At 36.7% G+C, this 24,805-nt stretch overlaps 1 protein-coding gene across 1 annotated transcript in view; it reads right to left on the reverse strand.

Moving 5' to 3' along the window:
* Nucleotides 1–24,805, reverse strand: part of LOC131052340 (protein FIP1) — a 327,777-nt gene that overhangs the window by 294,566 nt on the left and 8,406 nt on the right. Inside the window, exons 2-3 of the mRNA XM_057986981.2 lie at nucleotides 17,731–17,818; nucleotides 17,437–17,545 (exon numbers count right to left, since the gene is read on the reverse strand). Coding sequence (XP_057842964.1) covers nucleotides 17,437–17,545; nucleotides 17,731–17,818 — 197 coding nt within the window. The remainder of the gene's footprint in view (nucleotides 1–17,436; nucleotides 17,546–17,730; nucleotides 17,819–24,805) is intronic.

Consider the following 24,805-nt stretch of genomic DNA (forward strand, 5'->3'; position numbering starts at 1 on the left):
AGAGAGAGAGAGAGAGAGAGAGAGAGAGAGAGAGCATCATTGAAGTGATAACCACCCTACCATGAAGCATTAGCTTCCCCGTGCTATGTAATAACCCAAGTCTAATTTTCTTTTCTGCTCAAATTTTCTGATTTCTCATATTTGGTATGTTATGAAATTTGTGGATTAATTTCTAAATAAGTTTTCTTTGGACTGATTTGTAGCCTCTCCTTCTAACCTCTCCTCACCTTCTGAAACTACTTCTATGCAATGCACCTTCTCTTTTTCCAAACAACTGTGGCCAAGCTCCCAAGTCTCCTTGCAAGAAAAGCACAACTTTTTCTTCCATAGCTCATTTCTAGCCTCATCATCCAAGAAGTTTCTTTTGTTTAATATTTCCAGAAGGGCTTATTATCTTTCTTTAGAGGAAATGGTTTGGACTGAAATTTGTTCCAAGGAGCTGAACTCTCCATGTTACAAGCCCTCTTGATGGCATCCTGTAAAGTAATTGGATCAAATGTCTTGACCCAACACAGAAGTTCTACCAATCCCTCCAAACAATCAACCTATGCTCAGAAATATCTATCACCGTAACCAAGTTTGTGAAACTCTGATGTATATGAGTCAACTATCCCACCTGTCTAAACTGTGCCAACTCTCTAAAATGTGGTTTAGGATCCTCCTTGTCAAATCTGTCAATCAACCTCTGAGTGAAATCGGCATAGAATGTAATACTGGCATGGCCCAAAGTCACCAATCCATGGCACCTCCACTCATGAACCTCTCTATCCAAATGCAAGGTGACATATTTGATGGCCTCTGACTCTAACATTGGATTAAACTAGAAATATGTATCTAACTTCTACGCCCATGAATGTGCAGTGCATCTGTTGGAACCATGAAAGCTGGGAATGGTGAATTTTCCTACCTTACACTGCAAATCCTGATTAGATCTTTGTCCCCTGTCTCCTCTTGGTCCATTTCTGTATTTGACCTGGCAAAAATCAGCTATGGACATAGCTACCTGAAATTCATCCCCCAAGGTTTGATAATCTCTCAAATAATCTACACAACCTTCACCACCCTCCTATTATCCTACTTGATCTCTTGGTGATGCCTCTAAGAACTCAGGCATTAAAGGCCTGGGAGTAATTTTGTTGGCTGCCCTAGAGTTAGTTACTGAAACATTAGTGTTACTTCCCTCTCTATGGTTGCCATTATGCCCATTATTGCCAATATTGCCATTATTTCCATGATAACCCTGGTATCTATTAATCATTGTTTGCATCATTTGGGTCATTAGATAGCTGCATTTGGTTACTCATGTCTATCACCCATACTTCCTTCTTCCTCTAAATTTGAACTAAGAACACCTCTTCTTCTCCTGTAGATGATACACTCTATATCTTCTGAATTCATGAATCAATTTCAGACATTACTTCCTAATCCTCCAGGCTGTCAAGATGACATGCTCTAATACCACTGTAATAACTCAAGTATAATTTTTTGTTTTGCTTAAATTTTCTGACTTCTCAGTTTTGGTAAATTGTCAAACATTTATGAAGATGTAATTTCTGGATGTTTGCTTTGAACTGATTTATAAATGCAGAACAATATGATGTGAATTTATAAATTGAACATGTATAACAATTTTTCAATAGCTTGGAACACAATAATGAACAACACCATTCATTCCAAGTGATAAACAACAAACAATTCGCTTTTAACAATATGACAATCTACTACAAATATGGCAAAGTAAAGTTATGAATTAATGTAAGTATCTAACCTTGACAAATTAGCAGATCAAATTCCTTATTTGAGCCTCTTTGATATTGCCCAGCTCACACTGACTTAATACGAACCCCAAGACCCATAGTACACCCTACTGTCATGATTTTAGGCCTCACGTCAGCCAACTATGGAACCATGACTTGCCCAAAGGCCTCTAAATCTGAAATCTGCTATCACCAACCCAGCACATCAACCATAGACCAACTCACCCAGCAATGGAACATACCAACACCTCACTAAACCTGCTTCTCACACCTAGTAACAAGGTTGAACACCCAGAAAGCACAATAATATCCAAGCGCACAGAAATGAAGAGTAGGAAATCACACCGAACAACATTAGTTCTCAATGCCAACAACAAGTTCAAGTGCTCAAATATTTCAAGCTCCACCGTCCATCAAACATGTAATACAAATTACAATGGCTCCAAAATTATTGAAATACTCAATCGCCTAGCAATTACTCTAGCAGCCAGCAAATAAGAGGATAGTCACACCAAATCTCACAGCAAACCTTCGACCTGCAATAAGCATTAATCATCCATCCCTGGCACCTCCCTGCTTCCTAACATCTTCATTATTTTCCAAACTTCAAGTAATTTGTCCTGCTTGCAAGGCTACACAAATTACTAGAAACCTCCAATCATTGAATCCATGTGTGAAACCTATGTAGTTCCACTTGCAGCCAGCTAGGGTAGATCTCTCACTACCAAAACTGATTTCCCTTATGGTTTCGCTACAATGGAAGCTCCAAACTCACGGTACAGAAAACAAACAGGCATCCACAAATGAGCTCCCAAATCCTCTTTTATATTTTCCCTTAGAACATTCCCAAAGGGATTTTCAAATTCCCACTTAAAATATTTCATTAAAACTCAATAATAAAGTAACTTTTAATATTTCCTTTTAATTTTCTACCTAAGTCGATTTATTAAAGTAATTAAAATAAAGTTATCCATAAAATTTAGTTTATTGGACAATAATAAATTAATTTAATTTATTCCCTAATATCTTAAAATTAGCCTACAAGAATTAAATAGGCTAAATGGATCATTCTTGCTACTCCGCAAAAAGGGACATTACATGATACTCTATTGAAGAATCCCAACCCATCACAAAGGATCTAGCAGTATGTGGCAACATGCATGATGTAACCTAGTTCACTAAGTGAATCACTATCAAGCTTGTATGGCTATATGCTCATGCAACACATTTAACTGCACTCGTATATTGGTAAACATATTGTGGAAGAGAATGTAATCAACTCAAACAATGTGCTAATGGGTTGCATCAATGATAATCAAAGTTTACAACATAGAATGTCTCGATCATCTTACTATGATATCTTGGCATACTACGAGGTGGAAATACAATATCTAAAAGACAGGCCCATAAGGGCATTAGTTCAAATAACATATTTTCAAAGCACTAACATTTACCGAGTAGTCCACCAAGGAAACAATTTCATATCCTAGACAAAGTTGCCTATTCCACTCAAGACTAGCAAATATAAGAATGAGGTTCTTATTTCCTCATTCGCTAATTTTTCAAATCTAGAAACTTTTCCAAAATTATGTCGAAGGGATAATACCACTCAAAAATGATACAGTTATATATAAATGATAATACCTATCGAAATCGCATTTTTCTATCATGTAATTACTTATCAATTTTCCAATCAACTGTTTGCAGCAAAAAGGACAGCGTTCAAACTATCACAAGTTTCACATCCCTTGGCCAAATTTAAAAGTTCAATATGTTCCTGGAAGGTGGGAGAATGAAAAACAAAACCCAAAAATGTTTCCCCAAGAGCCCCAACCATTTAAGAGCAATTTTGTCTACAATACAAGTCACTAGATTTCTCCCCACAAACGGCAAAAGAAAATCTTAATCTATGTTTATATGCACATGTAATTTAGCATTGATCCTAGAGGGTCAGCCATTTGAGTAGGCAAACTAATGGCAGTGCCATCAATATTTGGCTATAGCAATTTAGCAAAGTTTGATAGAATTACTTTTGTCAATGTTGCACAACAAACATACAAGCTATAAAAGATATTCTTAAAAGAGATCAATGTTTGAACAAGCGTTTGTAATATTTGTATTCACACCTCCAATACATTTTGCATGGTCATCCTTCAAAAGGTGCCCTTGCATTTTTTTACTCCTCATAGAATTGTTGAGTCAAGTCATGATCATCTATGTTACACAAATCAAAAGATCCCTTTAAAGTTTCAATGTATGCAATTCATAGTAAAATTTCAATGGGCTAGATAAACTCATTACTTTCAAATTATAAGCTGAAAATAATGGAGTATTGGAAATGAAACTGAAATTTCCCATTCTAAAGTAATGTGAAAGTTTGAAGCTTCCAAATTTTTATCTATTGTATCTTCATGCATTTTCTTGTAAACCTGATTTGGTGTACCCTGATTTTGCATAGTTGTTAAACTAATTCTCCACATTTCTAGAAGTTAGCCAAGAAGCATAAATATTAGATATCCTTGCCCTATAACCTAAGTTGCTAGTTTAGGTTTGGGTTCAAGAACCCAGTTCGCTGGTTCGGCAAAATTTTGAAAAAAAGGGATTTGGGTTCATTAGTACAAAAACAATGTAAAAATTATATATATATATATATATATAAAAAGGGATTTGGGTTCATTAGTACAAAAACAATGTAAAAATTATATATATATATGCAGCCTAGAAGCATGAATTAAGATTAGAGTGTCACATAGCATCATACAAATAGCAAAACCTCCATAAACTTGTAATCACAGCATCATGATCATAACATCATAACATCAAGTTCAAAATCAAATTAATAATATCGAGTTCAAGTATCATTGTTTCAACAATTGGAACTTTAGTTTTAAAGTTTACTCATCAAATGGATTTTATAAATCATCAACGTCATCATTCTCATCATCCTCATCATTGACATTGACATTAGATGAACCAATGCCAATGCCACTTGCACTTGCACTATTAGTGTTCTCGCTTTCTGAGTCATCAAATGCAACAAGCTAAGAAGTGGAAGCATCCAAGTCAATATGCTCTGGCTCTATATCCCACATCTTCGACTCCCCTTGCTTGTAAACATGTTGTTTTTGTGAAAGGGGACACAAGTTGGAATGCACATATACTAAGTTGGAATGCATATATACTAAGTTCTCTACTTTTTTTGATTGAAATCTATTGCACTTTACTAAGTGGATGAAAGAATATGTGCTCCAATTTCTTTCTGATGCAGATGAACTAGCAAACTATGAAGGCAAGTAAACAATTAAAGTTATAAAATTACTAGCAACCTATGAAGACAAAGTAAACTATAAATAAAACTTAATTGTGATAATCATAAAATAAATATTCATTAATTGTTAAACTTAATTGTGATTAAATTTTGATTGCAAGGGGCTGCAAATTTTGGAAGCATTGGCCATGGAAGTACCACCAACTATGAGCATCATTCTTAAACCTATGACGAAGAGCATCAACACTTAGACTATTTGCGTTCACAAAATTTGTGAACTCATTTGTAATCAAATCTCACACATCATCTTCAAGGAAGAGTCTAAAGAATGTTGCCTTGTACCCTTAAGACACTTCTAAATCCCTCCATGGTGTAAGCCTTCTTGGCATATCAAGAAACTAATTGCTATAGTACTTTGATGTCAATGCATAAGCAAGAAGATGTAAAGGAGTGGTCATCTTATTCCACCTTTCTACAACAATTGCCTGCAATTGTTTGAAGAAAGTCTCCTCAACGTCTTGCTCTTTTGCACTTATGATGCACTTCATCTACTCAAGCATTGAGTCAATTCCCATCATAAACCTCTCCAATGCAAGGCCTATCCATGTCAGTGTAGTGAATCATGCCCATGATGGGCTTAGTGAAACTATGGAGATACTTCACACAATCCCACCATGACTCATCCAATATCCTTTGCCTAATTCTTGTTGCCCTCGCAGTGTTGCTCTGCTTCCATATAGCCCAATTTTGGCTAATCACCATATTACAAAGTACTACTTTAGCTTTCACAAGTTGTCTCAAGACAATTGTGTTAGATACAAAACGGGTCTCTGCAACCTATAATAAAAAATTAAAGCCAAAATGATTAAAAATTAAAGACAAACTTTAAAGAAGAATACACATTACACAATCAAATTATGAACATTGAAAATCAAAAAATCAAAAAATGTAAAATTAAATTACTATTTCACTTACCTTCAATAGCTCCAAACTTGAAAATGATATAAAAATTCCTTGAGACATGTGATGGTTTGTGATGAAAATCTAGATGTCCTCAACCTCTGCATTCACCTCTTTGATCCAATCAATTTTACTCCCAATCTTTTTTAGCATAAGATTGAGTGAGACAACTGCACAAGGTGTCCAAAAGACATGGTGATAGCGTTCCCCAACCAACAAATCAGCAACTCTACAATTCTTTGCATTGTCCATTATGACTTGAACAACATTACGAGGTCTCATTACCTCAATGGCAGAGATGAAAATATATGCAATAAATTGTCCATCTTTTACCTAGCCGTCACAATCCACAACTCTCAAAAATGTTGCCCCTTTAGGGGACATCGCTATGACATTGATCAAGGGATGATTTTTGGAATCTTTCCACCCATCTTAAAGAATGTCTCAATCCATGAATCCCTTATAGGCTTCAATGCATGTTCAAACCCCTTGACATCTCTTTCCAACAAAGTGCCACATACCTTCTCATAGCGTGGACCCTTATACCCTCTTGGAGCTTCATTAACACTTTTCAACATATTTTTCTAATATGGGAACGAACAAAATTGAAAGCCAACCCATTTGCATATATGCATCTTGCTACATCTTGGTTAACAATGTCTTGACTCTCATTTTGAAATGCACTTTCTAAAGGCCCCTTCGATCTTTTGCATACAATGGGTGCTTCACTTTCAGGCTCAACTGTGGAAAAAAATGGGTGGTTTTCTACTATAATATTGGGATTAGTTGGGGGTTTGCATTCCCTTTGATTTTTTTTTAACAAGTTGATTTAATTTGTGGGCTTCTCTCTCTTCTTTTTTCATGCTCCCTAAGATATTTTAACATAGTCTCTTGTGGTATAGGTGCACGAGTTTTTTAAGGGCATTTTTTGATGCCTCTTCCTAGTATTTCACACAAATGACCTACCACCCAATAAAAAGGAATTATTACATTCTTTATCATATCCCTGGCATTACCAAACATATCCCCCACCTCCTGGAAGCAGTCGTATAATATCAACATATTTCCATAGAGGAGAATTTGGATATGTTGTGTTGTTGATTTGTGCATATGCGGGAAGAGGTAGATGCCATTCTAGTTACTATGGCAAGAAATGTTATTAACACATTGAAAACAAAAACAAAAGAATGGGAAAAAATAGGTAAACTAAACAAATAATGATTTATGTTTGTGAAACAACAATGGATGAAAAAAATGAAAAAAAAAACTTTCTTTAAACCAATGGAAGTTTGGAAATGAGTAGGAATGAGACTGCAACACTTGATCAAGCTTCAACGATCGATCTTCAACTCCCTCCATTTGATGCTAGAAGCCAAACTTTGCTCAACCAGCAAGGAAAAAATAGTTGTTTGCAAAACAAATGAACTAAATGAACTAAGTGTTTTAAAAGTCACTTTTAGGGTTTTTACTCTTCTTTCAAGTGGCGGATATCAAAATTTATTAAATTTTGCAAAAAGAAATTGTTTTGGGCACCCAAGTGTTCAGATTCACCCTGGGTTCGCCCGGGTTCACGGCGGATGAACCAACTCGCCGGGCACGGGCCCTAGCTGAACCCGCAGGCATACCAAACCGGTATCAGGCCTTGCAACCCACAAACCCTACAACTTAGCCTATAACCCTTAACCTTTAATATTGTACATAAATATATTCCCCAATATATCATTTTGTAGCTTCTATTTCAGTTCACTTGCCTTAGTCTTGTAGCCCTAACCAATCTACAAAAATAGTTAAAAAACTAACTACAACTTCTAATCTAAGAACAACTTGATTACATGCAAAGCAAGCTTTAATACAAATTATATCCACTAATTCTAAATATGAAGTAAGACAATCTTCAATTCAACTGTTGGTAAAAATTACTGCTAAAGGTCACTAAAAGTCTTAAGACTCTCACCTCTTGCATAATGAGATATCCAAGAGTAGACTACCAAAAATAGAGACTGCTCAAAAAGGACATCAAGCTAAATTTAGAGACAGCCAAACTAGTGAATCTTGAAAGGTGGCTCTAAATGATGATTCTGATGATAGCAAACACTCTAAAGATCTTTGAAACTTTGTTAATCCACTTTGATGCTTGAATCTGAAAACCTTTCTTCAATACACCCTAGCAACTCTGAAAGATTGAAAAACTACTATTTTGTCTGCAAATAATTTGCTGGTATAAATCTGAACCATAGAAACGAGACTCACATGGACTTGCCCAGACTGCACCAGTCACGAATCAAGTCAATCCTGGCAAGTTCCAGGGGCTCAGACTTCTTGTGACCTATTTCACACATCGCCCCACTGCAAATAGGGACCCCCTTTTTCTTTTTTTTTTTAGGGTTCCGTTTTGGCGTCACAACTGCTAATCACCAATCTTTTTACAATGAGAGCTTTGAGTTTTGAGTTTTGAGGTCATCCGGGCTAGATTGAGAATTTATGCTTAGAATTGAATTTGGACGCTGCCAAAGTGTTCAGAAGGTCTAAAGGACGAAAATCGCAATTGCTTTGAGCCATTTCTAACAACCTGCTATTTTTAGAAATTTTTGCTTTTTTCTACTTTTTTATAACTGGCATCTGGGTTTTGCTCTTTGAGCTATTTTATTACTACCCATTTTGTCGGAATTTGAAAATCTCACCTCTAGATATAAAAAGCAGGGCTTTGAAAATTTTGTTTTTTTCTAAGATTGGGGTTTTGTTCTTTAGGTTATTCTAATCCTACCCATGTCTTCAGATTCAAAAAATTTTGCTTCTAAGTGTAAAAAGCAAGGGTTTGAAAATTTTGCTTTTTTCAGAGATTAGGGTTTTGTTCTTTAGGTTATTCTGATCCTACCCATGTCTTCATATTCGAAAAATTTTGCTTCCAAGTGTAAAAAGCAAGGGTTTGAAAATTTTGTTTTTTCTTAGATTAGGGTTTTGATCCCCATGCCGAATTATTCCTACCCATGTTCTCAGATTTCAAAAATGAGGTCTCCAAGTGCAAAAACCAAAATGGAAATCCAGATTAGGCTTTTTGTCTAGATGAACCAGCAAGGTATGAACATGGCATGAACACAATTGACCAGGTCAAAAGAAGGCAAGTGTGGCACATCAAAAATTTCATCCAAGTTGAAGAAATAAAAATGGCAGACAAGTTCAACAAGGTTCAAGGGTAGAATGGCAGACGATCAGTTAAAATGTGGAAGAGATTTGAGCAGGATCAATTTAAAAATTGTCCAAGAAAAATTGTCCGACAAATATTAAACTCCTACCGAGGGTTAACTAGCTCATGGCAAGGGTTACTTAACTCTTGCCTAAGGTTAAGCTTAGTCATGCACCAAAAATGTCTGACAATTTTTAAAGTGCACCTCATGTCCAAGCTAGAAATTCTTTCCAAGTCCACTTTAAAAACATGGCATAAGGAAGATGTGCAAAATTCGCCAAAGCTTGAGAAAGAATGTAGGGCCCACTTGAAGATGGCATAGAATAAAAAAAATATAAATTTCCTAGTTGGCAATAAAAGATGACTTGGCAATAAAAGATGATATGGCATTCCAAGAGAATTAAAAATGGCAAGTAAGATGACTTGGCAATTAAAGTCACATAATAATATAATAAAATAAATAAATAAATAACAAAGAACAAAGAAATAAAATATATATATATATTGTGGCATGCCTTCCTCAAATTCGAATTTCTAGAAGGAGATTTATAACAAATAAAACTTTCTAAAACATGATGGAAGCTTCTAAGGATAAATTCTAACTTCTTAGAGGGAGGATAAAACAATAAAACTTTCTAATTTTTGAGAATCCTCCAAGCTTCCTTCTAGAAGAAGGCAAAGGGTTTCAATTTTCTAAAGATAGAATAATATACAAAGTTTCTAGAAATTGCTAAGAAGCTATAAAGACATGATGCCCATTCATTAATACTTTGTTTGCCAAGAAGAAGTTTGTATAGCAAAAAAGGAAGCATCAAAACTCTGTCAAAATTCGCCAAAGTTGAGAGAAGCTAGTAGCTTCAATGCATGATCAGATTATCCAACTTCAAAATCTGCCATGTCTACAGGTTTGGAAATCAAAGTGAACAGCTCTCAGGCATAAAGATTATTAGATTCATGCCAAAATCTGATCATATTATCAGATTACCTTTGCAAAAGTAAAATAAATCTAAGGGTTTGAAGAAAAAAAAATTCAAATTCTTCAGAGGAAGCAGCTCCAAAATCCAACTAGATTATCAAATTTTCAGAAGAATTTGGATGAGAAATATTGCAAAATCAAGGGTTTGGATAAAATGTTCAATTTTCTCCTTAAATTCGCCATTGATAACAGTTTGAAGGAGAAAATTCTACCTTGAACATCTCCAAAAGGAAGAATAAAGCAGGTCCAAGGGTTTGAAAGGGACATTCAAAAGGTTCAAGTTCGCCATCACCAAGGTTTGTTGATAAAATTTTGAGTTCACCATTGATCATCCTTGAATCTACCTTGGGAAAAGAATTCAAATCTGCACATAGATTTCTCATAAATCTTTCAAATCTGCCAAAAAAATAAAATTCATCCAAGATCGTCCAAGACAACAAATTGAAAGTGGACTTGCCCGAGGAAGAATAAATTCTGCCCTGTCAAAGAAAAGTAATCTAAATTCACATTGTCAAACTGCTGCTATCATGGTCAGCAAGGAAGTTTAATCATTTCCAAACCCTCCTTGGAAGAGGAAGATTGTTTATATCCGATATACACGTGATAACCTTCCAAGTTTGAAGTGAAGCATCAACCAAAATCTGTCCAAAGATGTGGAAAGTCCGCCTTTTCATATCCAAGGAAGAAAGTCATCCAAAATTTGTTGAGGAATAAGACATGTCCAAAGAAACTAAGCACAAAATTTAAGCAAATAAAAAAATGGTCCAAGGATATGTGAACTTCGCCCTGCCAAGAGGAAAGCCTTCGAGCATGCCAAACAATCCAAAGCATGAAATTTTTCTTCCCAAGAACAAGATGGCCTGAAAAATTGGAAGACAATTTGTCCAATCATACTTTCGAAGCCTGCCAAGATGACATGACAAAGAGCAAGACAAATTGTTTGATTATATTTCCGAAATGTGCCAAAGACAAGAAGACATGTGACTATCCAAACTTTTCCGATCCATCAAAAATGAAGGATGATTGTCCAAGAATATTCCAAGTCCGAGGACAAGCCAATTGACATGAAGCATGCCAAGACATAAAGACTGACACAAATTTGTTCCAAGATACAAACCTTAATATGTCAGACACATTCAAGTTCCTGGTTTAAGACAGCCTAAGAGGGAGAAAACATAAATTGGCACATTCACAGTCAAGACATAAGACAGGACTGAAAATTGTCCAAGCAAGTTGATCAAACTCAGACATGAATTTGTCCAAGGCATAAATGAAATATGTGAAGATGTCGGATCACGGACCTCAAATTTGATCCATTAGACAAGAAGACCATCAAGTTGGCACACTATGAGGAAAGACTAATTTGGACAAATTCACATGAAATCAGACCAACAATCGAGCAAGAAAATAAATTTGACAAGCACATGAAATCAAGGGTCAATCAAACGAACGGGTGGATAAAGGTTTGATACATGAAAAATGGCTAAGTGTGGAATTTTCCATAACCAAAAGAATCAAATTTTGACTAAATGTTGGAGAGGAAACAGGAAGAAAGAAGAAGAACAAAGAAGAAAATAAAGAGGAGATGAATCAAATCTTCTCCAAATTCAAGGCACCTGAAAGAGTCTCCGAGCATCAAGAAAGAAAAGTCTCCAGACTTGGCGAAAGTATGGAAAGAAGTTCCAGATTTCTTGAAGGATTTCATTTCTGAAGAGTCAAAGACAAGCTCCCACGTGCAACATAAATTGGCGGCAAGAAGATTATTCCAGACAAATTTCCATACAGGCAAATTTTTTGACACAAATTGGAGAATTTAAGTCAACATGTCCAGGTTCATTGAACACACTACCTCTCAGCAGAAGAAGGGGGTGCAATCCTAAAAGATAGCATCTTGTGCCACTTGTCTCTCATCCGACAGATATTTGATCTATTTTGGGAAACCCTAATTAGGGTTAGGTTGTTTTAATCTCGGTCATTGATTAGAAATCAATCCTGGCCATTTAATTGTAATTGGGGAGCCTATAAATTGAACTCAACCCTCATTTGTAAATCATGGGAGCAAGTTGCAAAACATGTTGAGATAAACAATTGTTGCATACAATTGCCAAAGTAATAAGCAATACATTGCTCAAATTGATGGTGATTACCTCTTTTATTTTGGAGTTGGCATGGTTCTTATCTCTCATCATAGTTTAGATTTTATTTCATGTATGTTAGAAGAATGAAGGATTTGATAGTTTAGATTGGTGAAACTTTTTGCTCATACTTTTGTTGGATGGATGATTTTCATTCGATATGTAAAGTTAGCTTGAGCTTTTGATGCGGATGCTTAACTTCTACTTTGAGTAATATTGTTCAATTGTTGGTGTTATTCGTAAGTGTGAAAATCTTGAGCACAACCTTAGAAGATTGCACATGCATTGCGTAGTTGTCCTAAGTGTGGCGAAACAAAGTGTTGTTATTAGTTTCACCCAATCTTTACCGTCTCCTGAATTCTTAGGAATAGATTAGAATTTCTAAACCATATCTCCTTTTCACTTTTCTTGAAGTCCACAATCCAAAACCCACAAACGATAAACCTCCATTGTGAATTGAACGAGCCACGTGTAAGTCCCTTTGTGTATTACTAGCATATCACAATGCCCATTGAGCTTATCCACACGTCAAGACCTAACCAAAGAAACCTTGGAATCGCCATATAGTCTTCTTGCAACCTTAGCATAAGTGGTGGTTTTTCAAGAGAGGATAGAGTATCCTTGGGTATTTTATTCTAATGTTTGGTATATGATAAAACGTACACCAACAGGACTCAGACTCAGCTAAGTCTGGGCGAGTCTTGTCATTTGAACTTGGCTAGACTCAAAAAAAAAAAAATTAAGTCTCAAAATTTCAATACGTTTTTGGTTTATGACATGCTCCTAGAATATACATGAAATATAACATTTAACTCCCCATCTTTGTCTTCCACTCAGTCTCATTCTCTTCATCAAAATATATGCATGAAATATAGCATTTAAGTATAAGTAAATACTTTAAGTTATATTTCAAGTATATATTGGTAGGATATTTGAGAATGGTTTCAAATCTCTAAGAGTTATAATGCAAATTCCAGGTTTTAGATCTTACAAATTTTCATGCTTAGTCAAATTTCAATAATCAGTGGGCTCCTATCTGCAGTCTCTCATCTCTCTATCTCACTCACTTTAGCTACCTTGAACTCTAGACCTATCTCTCTCGATATCACTCTTCCTCTATCCCCTCTCTCTACCTCTCTCTATCTCACTCTCTCCTCTCTCCCCCAATAGCTAGACCTATCTTTCTACCTCTCTCTCACACACCCTCATCATACCCTCGCTTGGGGTGCTACCCTCAAACTTGTTTTGGTGTTGCCCCCAAACCCCCATCAAACTATAAGTCTAAGCTAGTAATAGGCCAATGATGAATCATGATCATTAAAATCTACATAATATATATCCCTTGTTGCAAATCTTTGCAAATTCATACTTAAAAAATTATTATGGCTGCTACATCATCACGAACCTACCTTAGACACCTTCATAGAAAGGATGCAGGCTCCTCTAAGCCATAGACTTCTAGTTATTGTTTTGATATTTGTTTGGGACTTTTGATGTCATGGATTTCACATTCCATGAGTTTTGTATACATTTGACGGTATTTATATATCTAAGTATGCTATCTCCTTCAGCTACAATTTGCGTTTATACTTATGTGATCAATGTATACTTGTGTATGTGATCAAATTAGCTTCTATTTGATGATGTTATTGTGTTTTAAAGGTTTATTTGATAAAGAGTACATGAAACAAGTTTTAAATCCTTAAAAAACTCTAAATTTCTTAGGGTTTTTCACTTTGTCGAACCTTCGCCAAGTCCCAAGTTGAGTCATGCTTGCAGAGTCTCTGTCTCGTAACTTTGATCTGAACACTTGCTCAAAATGAGGACTTAGACAAAACTTCCCAAATTTCTGAATATTGATGAAAACAACAAAGGCTGCTGCCATCCTTTCTGATTATCTTCCCTGAATTGATGTTAATCCTAGTGAGTTTTGAAGAAAAATATGTTGAAGTTATTGCTACGATAGAAATATAGTCATTGTAGGTGATGGAAATTGCTGACCATATATAGAAACCTTCAATAAAAAATGGACTGAAAACACTTCTGAAATGTCATTCACCTGTGCCGATTGATGTTGAAAACCCTACCGTAGAAGACTGCAAACCCTCTTCAGAAATCATTGCTGATATCAAAACACATGTTTGCTCATAAGGGCACACCTTTATGTACATCATGTGCTTTGTTTTTTATGAAAAGACAGCGAGCACTTTATTGGGTTTGCACCTATTAATGCAATTTTGATTTTCAAAACTTCAAACACATTCTTTCTTTTCAGATACACACCCTATAATGGGAAATCATCTTTTGAAAAACATACACTCTCCACCTTATACAAGTGAGCACTTGAACATGCAAATTCTTTATAGATCTTTCACCTCTTAACCCCTTCCACAGGTGTGTACCTATCTACATGAAAAGTGTTGTCAAATTTGGAAATAAAATTTCCTTTACAGAGGTGTGCACCTTTCAATGAAATCTTGAACTTAATCTTTAAATTGGTTTCCCTTCATAATAGTGCACACCTCACAATGCATTTCAGACTTTGCAAAAACCATCTTCTCCTTTTCATAGATGCTCACCTTTATTAAAAATCTTTGTGTTTTGAGCTTTGGTCTGCATGTTTTGGGCTGCATGTTTTGGCCTTTGTGCTTAGCCACATGGTTGTCTATCCAATGGTCCCATAGGCTGTTTGGCCTTACAGACATATTAAAAACTTTCACTCTTTCATTTAAAAAGTCAAACTCTTTCTTCTTTATATAGGTGCACACCTCTGTATGCTTTCACAAACTTTTTATCTTTAAATAGTTTCCTTCACTTAAGTGTGCACCTTACAATGGAAAATTATCTTTCAATTTCAAACACCATTTCACTTTCTCTAGTGAACACTTGTCTATGCAATGTCCCCTCTTCTTTAGTTGCTATTCAGATGCTCAGATTCACCTGTCACCCATCTCCACAGGTGAAGTTCAGTGTTTGGGGATGAAATTGCTAGCCAAAGGGGATCTAGACTTAGTCATTTTATGACTTTGGTGAAATAATAAAGTAACTTTATAATATAAAGTTACAAAAGTAACTTTTTCTAAAAATAGAAAAAGTTAATTTAAAAAGATGTTTAATAAGACTTTATTAAGTTACCTTGCACAAATCCCTAGGTGGTAAAGTAACTTTATTATGGCCCCTTCTTAATGATAAATTACCCCCTCATTGCGAGTCAAACTTCCTCAAGGAGAAAATCTTCCTTTGGAATCTTTAAAAGATGCCAAATAGTACGATTAGGGCTTGATAGGTAAAAAGGAGGCTTGGAGTTGGAAAAGAGGCATCATTTGGTTTTGGAAATATTCATTTTTGTCTCTGCAGCAGTCTGCCATAACAGGTTCAGTTTGTGGAAACCTGATTGAGGACAAAACCCTTCAACCTTGGACTGGTTGGACGATACCCCAGCCTTCTACATCACTCCAGCACTCATATTTATGCAATTATCAGGCCAGGCCATTAGGGGCTAATTCTCTTGATTTTGGCTTCAGATTGAAAGGAAAGTGGAATTGATCAGATCTGGGCGGTTTTGGATTGGGTTTATTGCAGATTACCAGCAATTAATGCCAGCCGTACCATTTTGCAGCCAGCCATACCCTAGCTTGGAGGTGTGGTTGCCAAATAAATAAATCAGGGGTATTTAGGAGTTGGAATTGGGATTAAAATTATTGTCAGCAATAAGGAAGAACAGATCCGTGGTTTATTCAGAGGAATTCTAGCACATGTGGTCTACATAAGCAATTCTATGAGGAATTTAGTCAAAAATGTGGGAATTTGCCTGGCAAGAATTTGGAATTTCACTTGGGTCTACATAATTCTTCTATATTAGTTTTTGATAATTCTTCCTAAGTCAAATAAAGCTCATTGATGCTATTGAAGTGAATGGGAGACTTCAACTTCAGCTATTCTTCCATTTTCTATCAATAAAGGAGCTCTTCCAAGAAGGCGTTGTACCCTGGTAGGCCATATTTGGCAATAGAGTGTTCAAATTCATTCATTATTTGCATTTATCAGTTGCTGGTAATAAAATCAGAACTTCTGAAATTTAGTTTCAGTATTTGTCAATTACTTGATTGTATTTCCATATTGCAAAAGTCATTCTTTAAATGCAAAAACATCAAAAACGCATAAAATTTCAAAAACCTCTTCAAAACATCCAAACTCCATACGCTGGTCAAAGACTTGAATTGAAACAAAAACCATCAGCAAATCAGCAAACCATAGTCAGCAGCTTTCAGTCTATGCAATTTTGATCCTTAAAACATTAACCTTTTTTGCTTCATAAGGTGTGCCCCTGGCAATGCATTTCCTGAACTTGATTTTGAAACTTGCTTTTCCCTTACATAAGTGTGCAACTCGTGATGTAAAATGCAATTCTTTATAGAAGGGCACATCTTAGAGTATGACTACAGTTTTTGCTAATATTTTTCATTCATAAGTGTGTCCCTAATAAGGGAATCACAGTATTTAACCTTAAAAAAATGCTTTCCTTGTTTGTTTCTATTGCCATGACATGAGTTTGCTGGATTTACACATGAAAACTTTTGCCTCTTCTTGCCAATTCACTTGCTAACCCCATTGTCAATCCTGTGAAGAGACAAAAAAGAGAAGAAAGACAAAAACCACAAGAAGGCTGAGGCAACCTTGATACATGACTCGTGTTTATTGAAAAGACATGGGTTTAGTGGAAAGACTAGACATAAATTGAAAATTTTTGTATGAGTACAACAGACTTTGAATGGCTTCACAGCAATTACAAATTTCTTTGTGAAATAAATCATGAACTCTACAAAAATCCAAATATGTGTTTCCAGTTACCATTGTACCACAAGAAGCACATGCACGAGAAAAATTTTAACTAGGCATACTTATTAAGTTGTTCAGAGACACATTTAATTTCCAAAATGAGTATAAAGAAGGAAAGCAAAAACTACATTAGAGAAAGAAGCCAAAAAGATAGCCAATAGGGCTGAAAAAACAGTGATCACAACACAGATCACAAGTGGTGCAAGTAAAATAAACAGACAAACAAAATATGAATGAGTGCATGCTACTGTAATTATGGAAGAAAGATTATAGAATATTCCCAATTAATAACAGGAAATAGAGCCAAGACCTCTCACTTGTGACAATCAAAAGAAATACATTTCCACTAGAAAGCAACGCTGGAAGTGAACTAGTCATTGAAGAAAATATCCAAGATGCCAATGCTACAACAATAGCACATGCTCCCTGCGAAATCAAGCCATGAATATGCAATGTCATCTTCCCTTACCTGTGCATTGGGCTGTGCATCTACAAATTGAGAATCTAATATCCCATGAATTCAAAATGCTCAAGAAATCATGATGATACTCATCTCTGAAGGCTATGTCTAGTTTGCTCAATGTGGGAGACCATCCATGAAAGAGACATACCAAGAAAATACAATATAAAAGGCCTCCAAATATACTTGCAGGTTGTCGATGACCGAATAAGGGGACCTCCCGCAATGAGTCAATGAACCTAGAAAGCAGTGTCAATTTATCAGTGTCACAAACAATGGTTGCAAAAGAAACTGATATACAAAGCATTCTCTAAGCATGTCCCCTTAAAGCCAGTTTCTTTCAGACATTTACTTGACAAAAATCAAACTCTACATTCTCTAGTCTTAAATTTGGTTGCAAACTTTAAAGTATAGTCACTGATTTCAATCACGAAGCCTGATAACAAGATGTAATGAAACATGTTAGTGAAGAACAACCAAAAAAAAGCTCCTATCCCCAAAAAAGTCTGTAACAGGTACAGACAATCGCTGAAATTCACAAAAATATTTTGCTTCTAAAATGAAAAAAAAAGAGAGATATATTGTGACTAGGCTTCAAAAAGGAGTACGATAATATATGGCACATACAACTTATAAAACTATCATGGAATGAGTGAAAATTACTAAGGTGCAAACTACATATTGAATGGTTAATTTCTAGCATATGCATAAAAGTTGAGATAAAAAATCATTTCTACAGACCTGATGCTATTATCCAAGATGAATTAAAACTAATCTACATATTAAAGAGTATCAAAATAAAGATGATGGATAGAGTAGACCTAAGCTATTATCACATTTTGGAATCAGAATTACTGGTGAGGTGTTGAACATGTGAACCAGATTCATCGAGATGTATGATTCAACCATGGGCTAAACAGCATGTAATTAGAAGTATTTGATAATTCCCAAAGGCAGAATATTTAAGAAACGACCTGATCTGTAATTGCCTCTTCCATGAATAGGCACAATCTACCAAACAGATTCTTTCCCAAAATAAAGAATACTAGTCTGTAATTATTAACTTTCAATGTTTAAGAAACAACTAAAAATTACAATTAAAAAAAAATGAAAATTTTCAGCCTTCTGTGTGTAAGTAAAAGTAAAACTACTAGAACTTTGAATAGAAATATGAGAAATTGGGCATCCACATAAAAGATGATGGTGAAGAACACTCCACTAGAAAACATTTGTAACAGATTTTGTTCCTTTAGAACACTAAATGACAAATACATAGGGATATACATTCACTTTGGAACAATCACACAGTGATTCCTAATTTACACAAATATGCTGAAATGGATTCCTCTGTTTCTAACTACTCTCTTTCATTGAAGATGTTTTATCAAGATTCAAGCAGAAGATCCACAATTAAAAAGGAAATGGATATCACTTAGACATAATTTGGGCAGCATCAACCAGAGGTCTTTGTGTGCCAAGCAACTTTGTTTCTATCCTTGGATTCCATAGATTTGGTCTCATGGACATTAATAAGAGCTTTCATTTCATTTCTCCCCTCATAAAATCCCTTGGAATGTGATTTTGACATTGCTACCTATTCAATTTCATGGCTCACCCATACAACAACCTTTTTTCCAGCTACAATTCGCATCTTCCCTAGTTATGGTAGCAATGATAGGTGTAGAAATGGTGCATTTGGATACTTCCGATCTCTTCTCTCAAAAATCAACCAAAGACTTTAGGCTCATTTTAGTTTATATTCATTAATAATTTTAGTCAACTTACAAGAAGGCCATATCTGACCAGTTTTCCCATTTTAAAAAAATCAAATTTGGCACTGTTGGTGTAAATAATTATTCATCATGGATATTATTACACTTTACTTAAGTTTACTTACGAAATGCATTTCATAGTAGTTTGGATATGAGACACTTGGGTGTTTGTGCCACATTGGGATAGTGTGTGTAGGAGAAATTCCACCTTTTGTGGTCTTATTTTGCTGTTACACTCCACATTCAGTGGGTGATCCACCTCATGTGGACTATTATATTATTTTTCCTACCTACCCACACCTATTTCCTACCTACCCTTGTTTCTTATTGAGCCACATGTCATGTTTGTGTGCTCACATATCCCTAGCCTTGCCTATATAAGCAAGCTCATCTACATTGTATGTAATTATTATTATTGATCATTTTCTATTGATGAGAATACAGTTTATTCTTGTCCTATATTGTGTCTCTATTTTTTACATTTCATTGAGCTCTTGATCTTGGCAAAATCTCACATGGTATCAGAGCCATTGGGGCTTCAATGATTCGTCTTGAAAAGGCATTATTGCGACGTCAAGAGGCAGATCTGAGGAGCAGCGTCTTTTGGAGGCGTCCTAGACCAGATCCGACCCCGCCATTGTGTCCAGAAGGTCGTTTCCATGAATTTTGGTTATAAAGTTGGCCTATTTTGGTGAGAAAAAAAATTTCGCCAATTTTGCAATTATTGTATGAATTTCGAAAAAAAATTTATATTTTCCAAAAAAAAAAAATCAAAAAAAAAAAAAAAATTTAGAAAAAATTATCAAAAAAAAAATCAAAAAAAATTTTCAAAAAAAAATGTCAAAAAAAAATTTTAAAAAAAAGGTTTTTTTTGGCTAGTTTTTGGGGGGTCCGCAGACCCCCCCCCATGCAGTGTGTACCTGCGTGTCGCAGGTGTTGCAGGCCGCGTACCTGCTCTGTCGCTGTCGTACCTGTCGGAACTGTGACCCGCACCGCGTCCACATCGCCCGTGCCGCTGCCGGTCTCCGCCGCCGTCGCTCGCGCCAGTACCCGCCCGTCTCTACTCGCGGCCGCTTCCTCGACTCCGGCAACCGCTTCCCCTCTCCGGTAACCGCAGCCCCCTCCCGCCGGCCGAGACACAGACTCCGCCGGCCCCTCAACTCCGGCCGCTCCCTCCGCCGGCGACCACCAAAACAGGCGGCCCCACGTCCGCCACGTGGCAGCGGCCACTGGCCCGCGGGCTAATCCGTACACACAGTCATCGCACCACGTCAACCGTACAGCAACACAGTCATCGCACCACGTCATCCGTACGGCCTGCACAGTCACCTGCCCAATCAGCAGTCCGTACAGTACGGACGCCTAGTCAGCAAGGAGGCGAAGTTTTTGCGACGATCATACGGCCGTCAAATTTAACCCCGCAGATTGCTGACGTCAGCGCCACATCAGCATTTTTCAAAAATTTTGCAGGCGCCTCTCATTGAGCTTTTTGATTTTGCAATTCAACTTCAAATGGCCATAACTTGCTCATTTTTGCTCCTTTTTTGGTGCAATTTTTTTTGAAATGGGCTAGAATTTCGTGTACTTTCACGTGGTGGAATTATTTTCTAATTTTGATGGACAGATTTTTCAGAATTCTCAATTTTTGGTGACTATACCTGTCCAATCCCCGTTTCTGCAACTTCCAGGTCTCCGTTCGGGCTCATACGAACTCCTTTTCAGTTGCCGTTTTTTTTGAAAGTGCGTTATTTTTTGTCTACTCTCAAAATATGCTATCAGTTTGCAGCAGTTGTGGGTAAAAATTGTACTTTCATCATATGGTCTTATTTGGCCAATTTGGCATTTGTATTGCATAAATCTATCTTCTAATCTTTTGCTTTGTAGTTCTCAGCCTATTGGGGCAGTTATAAAACAAAATCTGAAGTCCACCTTGCCATTGTTTGCAAGTGGCCTATTGTACACGCACTACATATAAAGTGTCAAAATCATCATTTTTGGGGGGGTACTTTGATTGAATTAATTTGGGGGGGTGTCTCTTGTGCTTTTGTGCTCTTGTGTTTCTTCCTTTTTGCTGCTATGGGTTCTTCTAAGTTTCCTCTCTTAACTCCTCATAATTATGCTACTTGGAAAATTGATGCATGGAGTAAACTTATGGAAAAAGGACTCACTCATTACATTGATGGAACTATTGTTGCTCCCGCTGATCCTAAGGTTGATCCAGTTGGTCACTTGGATTGGCTCACTAAAAATATCATGGCAATTGGTATCTTAAGAAAGTATGTATCAAAGGATCTCATTTTTCATATTGAGAAATGTACTCTAATCAAGGATGCTTGGCAAAAGTTTCAAGACTTGTATGGTCAAGTTGATGAGATTTGAGGATATCAAATTGATAGTGATCTCACCATGTTAGATCCCAAGAACTTTGATACTATACAAGATTATGTCACTAAGGCAAATGAGTTGAGGGCACAACTCAAAGATTGTGGCATTGATAAGAAGGATACTCAATTGATATTCAACTTGATAGGCAAGCTTCCACAAGAATATGCAGCATTTATTTCTAGTTTCCAAACCCATAGGATGACAATGGGTTCAAGCTACAAAATGCCTACATTTGATGCTTTCAATGAAATGTTGATGATGGAACAAACTAAGTTGATAAGCATGGGCATTCTTAAGGCTTCTAAGTCTCAAGCATTAGTGGCAAATCAAGGGAACAAAGGAAATCAAGGAAAGGACAACTCAAACAAGAAGAAATGGCAATCAAAGCCTAAAGAAAAAGCACCATCTTCTCCACAACAAGGAGATTCATCCTCTTCCAAGAGAGATAATTCACCAAAGAGGGAGAGACCTACTTGTGCTTATTGTAAAAAGATTAGTCATGAGGAGCATCGTTGCCATTCTAAGAAGATTGATGAGCTTACACATATCATCAAAAAGCATAACATTGATTTGCCTAAAGTCTACAAGAAGGATGATTCATCAACTTCCACTTCCTCACATTCAAAAGGAAAAGGGCAAGCATTCATGGCTTCTACAAGTGGGAAGACTCACTCTTTTGGAACAAGAAAAGGAAAAGCTCTATGTGCTACTATCAGTCATGATTTAGAGAGATGGCTTCTAGATTCAGGGGCTTCTCATCATATGGCATCTTCGCAGTCTATGTTCTCTACATTTGAGCCTTGCACCATGCCACAGATTTTGATGGGCAATCATACATACATGGATGTGATTGGGAAAGGATCTATTGACATTGGGGATAACTCCTTCAATGATGTGTTGTGTGTACCCCACTTGACAAACAATCTCCTTTCTATCTATTAAATCACACATGGTGCAACTAAGAGAGTTGTGGAGTTCACACCTGACTCAGTTTTCATTAGAGACTTGGAGACTAGAGCTATCATTGCGACTGGGGTGGTTGATCATGCATCTCCTTTTCAGATTTTGTTGATGATGATGATTTCACATTTGATGATTCTATACATGATGATCACACTTCTTGTGATGGTTCAGATTTTGAGGAGAACTTTGGGCACTTGAACATGGGGATTCTCACATGTGACCCCATTCTTGAGCCTTGTATTCCATCTCCTCATTGATATCACATCACCTATTGCACCTGATGATGCGGATAGTGCGACAGTTTTGCCTTCATGTGATTCAGTGCAGCAGGATATTCATTGTCTTCCAGCTTCAGATTCATGAGATGATTACTTGACAGATATTGCAGGTTTGTTTATGGAATCCTACATTGCAGATTTGGGAGACATCATTGATGACATTCATCTTCTCTTTGATGAAGGTGATCCTTCTTCGATTGTTGCGAGGGCACACTCTGACCCTCTTGTTCATTCTCTACATAATCATTCTTTAGAGGTTGACATGATTGTGGATACTTATGTACAGCAGTTGGAGGAGGTCTCTTTATGTTTTGAGGAGACATGTGAGTCTTTGGGACATGTTCTACATCCATCTCCACTAGATCTTGGAGTGCCTTTTTCAGCAGTGTGGCACAGTTTACCACCTTTGGAGGGGGTATCTTTCAACATCGACATGGGGACACTTGAGCAGTTTTCAGAGATTCCTTTCATCATGAGTTTTCTTCATACATCTTCCCTTCATGATTGGAGAGACTTCATGGATACACCTTTGGTTTTGTTTCTTCCTAAGGGGAGGAATGTTGTTCGACGTTCGTGGAGCAGTTTCTTCATACATCGAGCTTCTATCATTGGTGCAGATTCCACATTGAGGGGGAGCTTCCTAGCTTCTCTTCTTCTCTCATATGGGGGGGACTTTTTCCTCACATGGGGTTTTGTCCTTCACATTCTTCTATGAGAGTTCTCTTGTATGTTTTTCATCTCTCTTTTGGGGGAGGGTTTTTTCCCATTGGGTTTTTCTCTCTTTCCCCACTTTGTGAGAGTTTTCATTGCATTGGTTTGCATGCATTTGCATTTGTACATGGGTACCTAACATGGCCTAGTAGCCGGGACCCATCTTGCATTGCTTAGTTGCATTGTAGACTTAAGTGCATTCCCCTAAGTTGCACTTAACGGGGGGTGTTGGTGTAAATAATTATTCATCATGGATATTATTACACTTTACTTAAGTTTACTTAGGAAATGCATTTCATAGTAGTTTGGGTATGAGACACTTGGGTGTTTGTGCCACATTGGGATAGTGTGTGTAGGAGAAATTCCACCTTTTGTGGTCTTATTTTGCTGTTACACTCCACATTCAGTGGGTGATCCACCCCATGTGGACTATTATATTATTTCTCCTACCTACCCTTGTTTCTTATTGAGCCACATGTCATGTTTGTGTGCTCACATATCCCTAGCCTTGCCTATATAAGCAAGCTCATCTACATTGTATGTAATTATTATTATTGATCATTTTCTATTGATGAGAATACAGTTTATTCTTGTCCTATATTGTGTCTCTATTTTTTACATTTCATTGAGCTCTTGATCTTGGCAAAATCTCACAGGCACCAAGCACTGTTGGATCTAGCACTCCAAGGGAAGGAGACAATGTATGAGTTGGCTGGGATCACCTTAACATTGAACTGCCCCATGGATCAACTTCATTAATTCTTTCTGCAATGGATACCCCTTTGGTTTTCATTTTTTCTAATGATCCATTTTTAATCATGACCATTCTGATATCTGAAATAGAGAGATTGTTACCTGAGTTCTTGTAGAGGCAATAGTATCTCCCTTGGATCTCATGGTAAATGGGGCATCTGGAGATGAAATACTCCTCAAACTTCACCTCCTAGAGCAAGCAAAGACAACAGATCTAATTAGGTCAAGGAAAATGGTAGTTTGTCTAGACTTGAAGCTAGTGGAAACACGCCCTCATTCAGCCAAGGGGAAACCTCAAGCCATGTGACCAATGATGTTGGAGATAGTGAGGACAACATAAAATATCATCCTCCACCTATAAGAA

Source organism: Cryptomeria japonica, chromosome 2 (assembly GCF_030272615.1).
Source record: "Cryptomeria japonica chromosome 2, Sugi_1.0, whole genome shotgun sequence".
In the NCBI taxonomy this organism is placed as follows: domain Eukaryota; kingdom Viridiplantae; phylum Streptophyta; class Pinopsida; order Cupressales; family Cupressaceae; genus Cryptomeria; species Cryptomeria japonica.